Below are 12067 nucleotides of genomic sequence, written 5' to 3'. Positions count from 1 at the left end.
TGACAAAGCACGAGAAGTTTGTCCCAGGTGAGGTCCAGACCTCGGCATGGACCCTCAACCTGCTGGTGATGAAGTAGGTTTTATCATCCAACCGGGCAGCGGGGTCAGTGGCCACACCTTTGGTGACATTCTTCGCATTAACCTGCCAGAAAATACTGACATGGTCTGGGTAGAAATCCCTGGCCACACAGAGTAAGGTCTTCTTCCTCTCCTTCTCATCTTTCAGGTTCCGACACTCCTTTGATGAAGGTTGAAACACTTTTACTGTCGGTGGGGTGATTTTACGGTTTGGATCTACAAGGACAAAAGAAATAAATCAGTAGATTAAAGCTGCCTGTAGATCTACAACAAACCACCGTCCAACACCTAACTCTAAAGTACATGTGACATCTTGACATCAGAGTTTATACAAGAACACATGGACAGCAAATCACACTGAACATTAACATCAAATACAACATGATCATTACAGCTTACATTATTCACGCTGAGAGTCACAGAGATTGAACTTCTTCAGATAAATGTTTGTGTTTTATTTAAAGATCTTACCAAGAACCGTTAGCTTGGTTCCTTCTCCAAAATAAGCAGGATAACTGCCAGAGCACGCTGCTGACTCTCATGTAAAAAACTGACAGAGACTCACAATGTTTAAACCTAATGTATTCAATTGCTGTAATTTTGTTTTTCACCAACTAGTACTTCACCCTTATCTTTCTCAATTAATCATGTACTTTATATATTTCTTTAACTTTACTTTTTTTTTCAAATGCAAGGATTATGGCTGTTTCATATACTTCAAGGCAAATGCTAAATTTCACAGTTTTAAGATTATGAGTTTACCGCAACAATAGTTGGTTGAGTATAATAACTGTCTTGTGCCTAAACCAAATGTAGCTGTAGAACTGAGAGATATATCTTACATAGATTTTACAGTGTTCTTTTCTGCCAGTTTATACAACAAACACACACATATAAGACATCAAAACATTTCTTTAACAATAAATTTGCTCATTAAGGTTAAACGAAGATGAGAACAAATATTTATGCATATGATTTTTATCATTTTCTTACCCAACACTGTCAGTTTGGTGCCACTGCCAAAATAAGCTGGTTCGTAGTTGTTCACACTGATACAGGGCTACAGAAAAACTGCTCAACCATTCAGCACTGAAAGCTGTAGATCGTCTTTGTGTTCTTTTTTCGGTTTAAACTAAACACGTTACTGTGCACACAAAGCTCTTGAAAATGTGCTTTAACCAAAAGATATCTGTTTTAACTATTTTAAACTGCCAATTTAAGGTTTACGTCAAAATTAATGAATTCATAACTAACCTGGTTAGAGGTATCGAAACATCATTTTACATTTTACCTTTTGATATATTTGGTTAACATATATATTAATAATTTCTTACCTACAACGGTGAGTTTAGTTCCAGCTCCAAAGTAAGCCTCTGACTGGAAACTCACAGTATTTGACAGGGCTGATAAGAACCCACTGTGAGAGTAATACTCTGGGCACAGAGCCAAATGTTTTATTGCCACACTACTTTTGCTGGAGACTCCAGACAACACTTTTTTTTAGTGGATAAACCTTTACCTTAACTTCTTTTCCCCTTTCTAAAAAGAGAATACTTTGTTCAATAGCATGAAGTAAAAGTTCTTTAAGTATATTTCTAATACTGGCCATTTATTTAATACATATACATACAGCAAACAAGCTGTGAATCATTCCTAGGTTATTTTTTTGCAACATGTCTTACCTAAAACAGTGAGTTTAGTTCCAGCTCCAAAGTAAGCCTCGGTGTAGGAGCACAGAGACAGACAACTGTAACAAAAACTCTTCCTACTGCCTCCTTATCTGTGCCACACATTTTTCAACTTTTTCACTCCTTGACATGTAAATACTCTGACTTCAATCTACTTTAGGTTGCAAAAGAGTGAAAACTTCCTCCATGACCTTTCACCCTCTCCACATCTTTATCTTTTTATGACTATTTTTCTGATTATTTAGCCCAGTGACAGCCACAATCATGGTTTAATCATGATTATATTGTTAGGAGTCAGTCGAGCCTTGGGGTTAATTTACAGTGTGAGAAATATCTGAACAAAATAAATCCTATCAACAACAATATTTAATGAACTTTAAAATGTTTTCTTACCTATAACAGTTAACTTTATCCACCAAAGTAAGCCTCTGAAGTACCAGAGTCACAGTGAACTTGATCAGTGCTCAAAACAGCCTGAGATGCTGCTTTTACTTTGTGCTCCTTCTTTGTGTGTTAGTTTGAGTAAATGTAACTTTCCTTCAAGTTAGATTCCAACACCTGCTGCACGATAGCCTCTGTTTTTACAAACCCTTTATCAACAAGTAACCTGTCGACTTTTATATATTTTAATTTTCTTGAAAGCGGATTCATGAGATGAAGTTTTGACGTTTTACTCACCAAGAACAGTCAGTTTTGTTCCTTGGCCGAAATAAGCTTCGAACTGACACAGTGTTTAAGCTTCAGAACAAAAAGCTCTGAGCTGAACTTAAACCATGAAGAGATTTGAAAACAATAAGTTTGTAACAGAAGAACTACAACATTTTTTTTAAATCATTCATTCTGATTTCTTACCCCAGACCTTATCATAGACTGTAAATACAATATCTCTTTCTTACCTAATACAGTCAACTTTGTTCCTCCACCGAAGTGAGGTTCATAACCAGAGTCACAGTGCATTTGAGCAGTGCTCAAAACAGCCCAAGATGCTGCTTTTACTTTCATTATTTACTTTTTAATTACTTTTAAATATTTTGTGTTTTAAGTTTCATGTTTCTTAAAATCAAAAAACATTTGTTGTACTAGTCTGGCCTTTGCAAGTTTTTTGTAAGGCAAAACTTTTTTCCCAATTAATATACCTGCTTTAACTCATTTTACTTTTTTTTTTTAGAGCTAAATTCACAAGAAGAAAGTTTGATGTTTTACTTACCAAGAACAGTCAGTTTTGTTCCCTGGCCGAAATAAGCTTCGTAATTGGCACAGCGTTTAGGCTTAACATCAAAAACCACTGAGCTGAACTTGTACCCAATTGCATAAGAATTCTTAATACACCACTTCAGTCACAAAGATAACTGGATCTGTTCCATTTCAATCACTCCTGACTTACCCAAAACAGTCAGTTTTGTTCCTTTTCCAAAGTATGCTTCGTTGAGGTTGTCACAGTGCAAAAATACTGAGCATGAAACTCCTGTGTTTTTCTACCAGAATTATCTTTGTAAAGTTTTTTTACCAATACTTCAGTTTTTACTTAGACTCCAAAGCAATGTGAAATTTACCAAAATACAATAATAAACAGAAATATTTACCTCAAACTGTCAGTTTGGTTCCTTGGCCAAAGTAAGCAGGCTGATTGGTGGTCACAGTGTTTTCTGCTCAGCTCAATATTTCATCTTTCAATAACAACAGTTTGTCCTTCACTGTCACACCAGCATTCATATGTTTTAGTTAGTTGTAGTGAACTGAAGATGTGAGAGCTCAGACTTACCCAAAACAGTCAGTTTTGTTCCTTTTCCAAAGTAAGCTTCGTTGACATTGTCACAGTGCATAAAACTGTGCATGAAACTCCTGTGTTTTTCTACCAGATTTATCTTTGTAAAGTTTTTATTAATACTTCAGTTTTTACTTAGACTCTAAAGCAATGTGACATTTACCAAAATACAATAATAAACAGAAATATTTACCTAAAACCGTCAGTTTGGTTCCGTGTTGGTCACAGTGTTTTCTGCTCAGCTCAATATTTCAGCTCTTTCATAGCTAATACTTCAGTTTATAGTGAGACTCTAAAGCTGTGTGAAATTTTGACATGGTGAAATTTACCAAAATACAGTAATAAACAGAAATATTTACCTAAAACCGTCAGTTTGGTTCCTTGGCCAAAGTAAGCAGGATCAGAGTAGGTCACAGTGTTTTCTGTTCAGCTTAATATTTCAGCTTTTTCATAACAACAGTTTGTCCTTCACTGTCACACCAGCATGTTTTAATTGTTTTATGTTAGTTGTAGTGAACTGAGGTTGTGAGAGCTCTGACTTACCCAAAACAGTGAGTTTTGTTCCTTTTCCAAAGTAAGCTTCATTTCCATAGTCACACTGACTTTCTCCTCTACCAAAAAGTCTAAAAACTTTCCATGATCATGATGTTGAGACACCGTCTATTAATCCAGAGAATGAAGAAGCTTTAAGATTGTGAGATGATCTTCATAAAGTCCAGAGTTTTTTTGTGTTTGTCAAGATGAGTAAAAAAAGAATCCAGACTCTCTAAATATAATTCAAAAGTCATTTTTCAAACTTTTCTCCAACATATTTCTGCATATAAATGAACTTTTCAGTGTCAAAGTGTCCTGCCATCAGACACAGCTTCAGATTATTGACGTTTTCTGCTCTACCAAGTGTTTCAAGTTGCCTGTAGCCGTCTACACAATGGGTGTCAATGGGAGGAGGTTTTTGTACGGCGGCTCTATGGGATTGTATCACCGTGGCCCCCTGTCCCCACGATGAAAAAGCATAATACAAAAACCTAAAGTCTTTCTCGTTCTCTGCTCTCTCCTTCCCCCACCCAGCTTCTCCATATCTCAGCCTCCATCTCTCTCTGTGTGAGAGCAGCTGTACAGGTTGGGCTGACTGACAGCTGAACAGGCTCCAATCTGACTGTTGCTATTTCAGTGTCGACTAAGAAAAGAAGCAACAACAGAGGGAAGGAAAAGGGAGAGTGTTTTTGTGTTTGTTTATAGCTGTTCACAGGAAGTGACACCTCTCATGGTCACACCTCTTTATCCACCCAGTCATCAGTGCAGAGACAAATTTACTGAAGAGCGTTCACTGACGGATGTGACTGATACTGTAGGAGATCCTTAGATTAAAAAGTTAAAATGAAATTGCTAATTTTTTAATCTCAGTTTGAGGTTTCAAATGGATACTGTAGGAAGTCTCCCTTTAGTGAGTAATGACGGTAATCGAAGCTTAAAGCTGTACTCATCAGATTTAATTTTAATTATGGCTCATAGAAATATGTATAATTGTGAAAGTTGTCCTCCTGTACCCACCGATAGTTATTACCTGTCTCTGCTGTCCCCCTCAGCTCTATTAAGCATTTCAACATTTTTGAGCTCATAGTTTTTGTTTTCTGGCTGCAACTTAATTATCTGGTCTGTCTCTGCTCTCTCTACACTTTACACTACCTGCCCAGCAGTAAACAGAAGACAAAGTTAACATCCAACTGGTAAACACAGTGGAGTCAAAGAACCTCATATGGTAGAACTGGTAGAGAACCAAAACCAGAGCTAAAAGAGAGTTCATTTTGGCCCTAAATTCACCAGCTAGACAGAGACACAACTCCAAACAAATGCTAATGTTGTTCTGTGTCTGCCGGGTGTGTAGATAGTCAACACATTTGCCATATTAACTTCACAAGGTGACAATATGTCAGTGTTGGATTTACAGCTTGTTCTGCTGCCCCCAGATGGCCATAAAAACTGTCAGTACAGTTTAATAACAAATTTATATAGTGACATGATACTCGGTGTAACAAGTTTTTAAGTTATAATACAGTAATAACAACTCAGAACTGATGCATATGCGTCATTGCGCCAGTGATACAGTTTTGATCCTTTTTGTTTTGTTTCTTAAATTATTACATTATTGGAAGATAAACACAGATAAAGACATCACATCTTTAAACAACACATCTTCTAACTTAAACTCAATGTTCATTAGTATTAGATTCTTTTTTTTCGTTCATTCCACCGTTCTATTAAAATATTCAATTTTTTGTTTGATAAATTGATGAGGACAAGTTTTGCACATATACATTTACATATGGCATTAGTCTGCTCACTGTGTAATCTTATTTATCTGTCGCGAAATAAAAAAAAAATCCCAACAACATTTTACTCTGCCCTAATATTATCATTTTTATATGACATGAATGGTAATAATCGTTTATGTTCCTTTTTTACACTTAATAAAACTAACTGCAGTATATGCATTATATTATGTGTATATTGCATTTACTCATCTGTACTTAAATAACACCATATTCAAACCTCTTCATAACTACGTTTATTCACTCAAATGATTTGACTGGCCACGTCTTTTACATACAGCATGGAAGTTACTTTGTCACCATCACATCTGTGTGTAATCTCACATGAACCCTGTAGAGGTCAGTGTGTGCCATCCTCTTAAATTTCATATACTTTATTCTTGTCAGGCTGCACACAATTCAATTATATATGAAAGAAGATGAGGACAGAGTGACACAGTTGACACACTATTCAGGGCAATAATGTTGTATAGGATGTATCAACCTCACCACGTTTTCACCTGCTCACTTATCTGAACTGATCAGCTTTGTGGTGTTGCACAAACATCATTGAACTGTGAAGAGGCAGCTCTTGTACTTTCCAATGAACATGTTTTCTTCCTTTAGTTGATGTTCTGATTTATTATTCCTTCATTAATCTGTAGATTATTTTATAAACTAGTATGTTAATTGTTTGTTTGTTAAACTGTCAGAATATAGTTAAAAAATATCCATTATCATTTTGTAAAGGCTAGAAAAGCAGCACAGAAAGTTGTATCACAATTGATCAACTATAATAGTTATTTTTTTCACAGTTTTACTTACACAAGTAATTGATTATAAAAAGTAGTAGCACTGTTATGTCTCACACCAGTTTCTCTGTACAGCTACAGTCTCACTGTGCCAGCAGTGTTTAGACGTCTCTGTTGCTTCTTCAGAGAATCAGACTGTTTGACATGAAACAAACAGTCGGATCGCTACAACACATTGACAAAAGCATCTCGGATTGGGACGTTTTTTAAAGTAACTGGACTCCTCTGCTGGAAGCTTAATGATTGAAGTTGGCTGAGAGGAATTTTGGATGCTCCTATCATTCGTGCAACTCTCTTTTTCTCTCTCAGTCTTGACTTAGTTGCACATTAATTATACATGAGTGATATAGTATAAAGTATCTCAGCATGGAGAAAAATGTGACGTCAGTATCTCTGACTGTTGCATGTTGTTTTGAGAGTAAAGGGAGTCCAGTAAATATTGGCCTAGTCTTTTTCCGGCACAAAACTTTCTTTATTGTATGAAAACCAAACAAGCCACAGCTTCTTCCTGCCTCATATCGTGTGTTACAGACACACTTGGTATTTGTATGACTGTCTGGTGTGTGTGCTTCACTGTGACTGGCAGCACAGTAGTAGGTGCTGCTGTCATTCAGGAACAGCTCAGTAATTTGAAGAGAGAAGTAGTTTTTGGATGTATCGATGGACGACTGGAAGTGGTCCACAGTTGTGTCATACTCTTTCCTGAGAAACTCTATTGGAGCTCTGTAGTGGTTTTGTCGGTACCAGTACATGGTGTGGCTGCCCATGCTGAGCCCTGGACCCAAACTACACTCCAGCATCACGGTGCGTCCTTTGTGCAATACCTGATCTCCAGACTGCAGAACTACAACAGTGAGACCTGCAGCACATGTAGAAAACAGTACTGTCAATTCACACAAATATATGATGGAAACCTGACATTCAGGCACTGGTTAGATAAAACAGACAGTCTGAGATGGAACATAAAACCCACCTGAGTGCAAAAGAAATGACAGATAAAGGACTGTGATGATCATGTTAGTGATGAGCCTTCTTTCAGCTGAGTGATACAGACACACATCACTCTGTTCAGTATAAAGGAAACATGAGGTCACATGATCATGACTCACTGTAATTCACATTGGCTGTTTATAAACTGAAACTTTGAAGCATTTTAAATATTAATTCCTCCCTTATTGCTAAGGACATTTTTTAGACTGAGATTTCCAGAACTAATGCTGCGAATCTCATATAGCATTCAATTATTCCCCCAAAGTTTATGTACCGTATTTTCCGCACTATAGGGCGCACTGGTTTATAAGGCGCACTGTCAATGAATGGTCTATTTTCGAACTTTTTTCATCTATAAAGCGCACCGGACTATAAGGCGCATTAAGCGAAACAAAACAGTCAGATAAGTCAGTCAGTCAAACTTAATCAAACACGTTCACAATAACTCTCAACATTGTTCAAATGTTAATGAGCGTGTTCACAATAACTCCCAACCTTGTTCAGTTGTAACACGTAAAAGAAAAACACTTCCGTACCATTTATTCATTAATGTTGAATTCTCTCGCAGCTGCTCTATTCCCATGTTCTACTGCGTGACTGATAGCCTTGAGTTTGAAGTCCGAGTCGTAAGCGTGTCTCTTGACAGGTGCCATTTTGGGGTCTTTATACACACACACTGTAATATTATGGTGAAGCACATGTATTACTCCGCGACGCTCCTGACTAAGGTAGCCATAACAACCAGAATTAATCCATATATAAGGCGCTCCGAATTATAAGGTGCACTGTCGTTTTTTGAGAAAATTAAAGGCTTTTAAGTGCGCCTTATAGTGCGGAAAATACGGTATGTAACAGTGGTAAAGTGCTTGAAGGAACCTCTACATTTATTGGCAGCAGTAAATTCAAGCGTGAATCAGAGTAATAAATAAAATAAACTGGCATATAAATAGTTTTTAATCAAGAACACATTTACGTTAAAATCTTACCATCAAAAGTATAATTCTGTTAAACGTCATCACTGGATAATGTAATTACATTACCCTGCTCCATCAACCAGTGATTGCTTTATAAGGGATGCAACAGAAAACATAGTTCACTGTTACATTACTCTTATTATAACATGAGGTCACATTATTAGCCAACGCAATTATGTCATCAGGAGTTAAAAATATGGTCTTGTGATGTCATAACTTTCAGTTAATGTAATTCCAAGAATACATTCCAGATATTTTATTTAATTGTTATGTAATATAAAAAACTATGATTTTAGTTTAGTTTCAGTTAATGCTGACATTATTAATCATTTAATCAATGTGTTGATCAACAATAAATTAGTCAACAATTTTGATAATTGATTACTTGTCATTTTGTAAGTAAACATTGAACTCAAATGTGAATATTTTCTGCTTTTCTCTGTTTTCTGTCATTGTAAGTTTTATATCTTAAAACAAGCAGTTTGAAGAGTGCACTTAGGCTTCTCCTCCACATTTTCTGACATTTTGTAGATTAAACAATGAACTACCTTATATATATATATATATGAGTTGCATCTTCCTGCTTTACTGCTATTCTGTAGTAAAATGTCATTTAACAAGCAATAATGCAAAACATTTTAGTTCCAGCTTCTCCAACATGAGAAATGTGATAGATTAAGTGATAGTGAAAATAATTATTAATAAACTTTATTTGTGTGTTTATCTTATATATAATATGTATGTATATGTATATCACACCAATAACTACTCCACGTTCAGTCAAACTCTCAGGATCCTGAACTTGAAAACACCAGAGAACAGAGAGCAGGTTTTTGGTGAAGGGTGAAATTAAACCACATCACTGTGTACTGGCAGCACAGAAATACACAGCTGAGTCTGATAGATTCACACTCTGAATAATCAGAGCTCCTGTTTTAACTTCTTCTCTTTTTATTTCAAACCGATGTTTGAACTGCTCCTCATAGGTGGGGTCACTGCCAATGTAGTTGAATCCAATTAAATTCATCAGACCGCTGTCTGTTTGCTGGTACCAGAGCATTACATTAAGTGCAGTATCATCATGACTGCATTTAATCTCCACACTGGCTGTTTCATTCGCAATTTTTGGATGAGACGGCTGAAACTTCACACTCTTTGTTTGATCTGTGGGTAAAACAGAGTTAAAATAAAGCAGCTGATATACGTAGATGCCATGATGCTAAAACAACTGTATAAATGCTGAAAAAAATTTAACAGCACAAATAAATTGCTTCATTGTGGTTAATTCAATTACATGGAAGCAAGATGAGAATAAATCCGATCACAGTTGGAGACATCCTCCAGGTTTGTGCTGCTGCAGGAGAAACGCAGCTTATTCTAGTGAGAGTCTGTATGAAATGAGATCCTGCCTCTTCTGCCGGAGTCTCAATTGCAGGAAAAAGATGAGGGTTTTTTGTGAGGGAGTGGCATTGAACCACATCACTGTGTACTAGCAGCGCAGAAATAAACAGCAGAGTGCGACAGGTTTGCTGTCTTTATTATCAGAGAGCCTTTCACTGTGCTTTGTCTTGTCAGAGTAAATTGTTCTTCAAACTGCCCCTCGTAGTTTGGGGAGCTTTCATATCCATATCCGATGAGGGTCATAGACGGACTGTTCTTTCTTTGTTGATACCACAGCATTATTACAAGGTTCGTATCATCATGTGTGCAGTTAATCTGGACCTCACTGCTGTCCTTCACTATCTGGGGAGGAGATTGGTGAAATGTGACAGCGTTCACCTGACCTGTTGAGAAAGAAGCAGCAGACAAGGATTCAGTACATTGTAGTTAAAATGATTGTTCAGCAAGTTAAACATAGCTAATGATGAGTTTCATGTAATTCAGGATGAAATGTGAGATCTCACATGAAAACCAGATGAAGAGAAAACCAAATGTTTGCACAGGTGAAGACATTGTCAAGTACTGATGTGAGGAAAGTGTAGACTTTAGAAATATAAGACTTAGGGTGAGGAGGGAGGGTGTTGTGTCTGTGTCAGTTAATTCATCACCTTTCACTTCTGCTGATAAAAGCTTCATGCCATGTGCTTTGTCTCCACCTGTTGGTTGAATCCAGGACAGTCATTTACACGGCTGCAGCACAACTGACGCTTGTCGGAAAAAGACGGACATAGATCATCTTAAGTATGGAAACAATGACCAATAATATGTTTTTTTATTTTAAATAGGAATTTATTCCTTATTCACTTTGTTTCTTCTTCGCCAATTTCCATTAATATAAGTGAAATGACGTGCAGTAGAAGTCACTGATATCATCTTCTCCACAATGTGGTTGAGTTTTTTCCTTCATTTGATTATTGTTAATGTGAATCAGGTGTCAGAACAATAAACAGCTTCTGGGCTGTATGTTTTTGTCACAGACCTGAGGTCTGCCACAGCACTGTGTAGACTTGCAGCGCACAGATAAACAGCCTCATCTTTCTCCTGAACGCTGGATATTGTCAGAGACCACTGCTTCTCCGTCAGTGTCACTGCCTGAAAACCAGATTTGAATTCTTCTTCAAAGGTTGCAGAGCCAGCAACCAAATAAACCACTAACTGAATATCTTTTCCTCTCAGCTGTCTGTACCAGTACAGATATTCATAATCAGTGTCATTCTGGTAGCAGTGCATTTCTGCCGAGCCATCGGGAAGCCTGGAGATGTAGCGGGGCCACTGAGTGATCAACACAGACTGAGAAACACCTGAAAGACAGAAAACATGATAAAAATGTCTACTAAATCACTTTAATATTAGTTGTAGCTTTACATGTTTTTAAAATGTTTTTAACAAAGGTGAAATCAAAAGTTCACTTCAGAGCTACAAATGATTAAAATGTAGAAGAGGCCATATTGTGTTTGTGTGTTAACTTTACCTGCAGCCCAGAGTACAAAGAAAGTCAAGGTGGTGATGTCTGGGATCATTTTGACTTTGGAGGAGGAAATAAAATGACTGAAAATACGATGAGCTAACACTTGAGATCTGAAGGGCGGAAATGACATCAGGACAGGAGGGAGTCAATCAAGCTCATTAGCATTGGGGAGTCATGGGAGCAGTTGTGAATGAAGTAACTGTTATAATGAAGACTGTGGTTTCAGTGGTTTCCTGTCTGTGTGCTCTTATCTGCTGGAGGTTTTTGTTCGAGAGAGTCACTGTCTTTATTACTGTGCATACTTGCTGCACCAAAGTATTCTCCGCTGTCTTCAGGGTGTGTCAGGTTCAGAATGTGAAGAAAAGCTGTTTTCTCTCCATCTCCACTCACGTCAAAGTGTCCTTCAAATTCTTTCTCAACCTTAGGATTTTTATAGTTCATATATCCAATCAACTTTAGAGAACTGGATCCTACTGAGCGCTGATACCACAGTATCGTGTCATAGCTCGAGATATGATGTGTTAAACTCAGGTTGACTACACT

At 37.0% G+C, this 12067-nt stretch overlaps 2 protein-coding genes across 2 annotated transcripts in view; both read right to left on the bottom strand.

The window, feature by feature from the left end:
* The window catches only part of LOC111646810 (M1-specific T cell receptor beta chain-like), a 9064-nt gene extending 1381 nt beyond the window's left edge, over positions 1-7683 (bottom strand). The window contains exons 1-5 of the mRNA XM_087171108.1: positions 7626-7683; positions 7233-7511; positions 5783-5786; positions 1072-1127; positions 5-294 (exon numbers count right to left, since the gene is read on the bottom strand). Of these exons, the coding sequence (XP_087027234.1) occupies positions 5-294; positions 1072-1127; positions 5783-5786; positions 7233-7511; positions 7626-7668 (672 nt within the window). The 5' untranslated portion in view covers positions 7669-7683. The remainder of the gene's footprint in view (positions 1-4; positions 295-1071; positions 1128-5782; positions 5787-7232; positions 7512-7625) is intronic.
* A 3025-nt stretch (positions 7684-10708) lies between these two features.
* The window catches only part of LOC147817305 (uncharacterized), a 4259-nt gene continuing 2900 nt past the window's right edge, over positions 10709-12067 (bottom strand). Inside the window, exons 2-4 of the mRNA XM_087171107.1 lie at positions 11806-12065; positions 11528-11626; positions 10709-11357 (exon numbers count right to left, since the gene is read on the bottom strand). Coding sequence (XP_087027233.1) covers positions 10984-11357; positions 11528-11626; positions 11806-12065 — 733 coding nt within the window. The 3' untranslated portion in view covers positions 10709-10983. The remainder of the gene's footprint in view (positions 11358-11527; positions 11627-11805; positions 12066-12067) is intronic.

The sequence above is a fragment of the Seriola lalandi genome, unplaced genomic scaffold, assembly GCF_002814215.2.
Source record: "Seriola lalandi dorsalis isolate HSWRI2012SDOR001 ecotype SW California unplaced genomic scaffold, Sedor1 jcf7180002054976, whole genome shotgun sequence".
Classification (NCBI taxonomy): Eukaryota; Metazoa; Chordata; class Actinopteri; order Carangiformes; family Carangidae; genus Seriola; species Seriola lalandi.
This window is presented reverse-complemented; position numbering and strand designations above follow the sequence as displayed.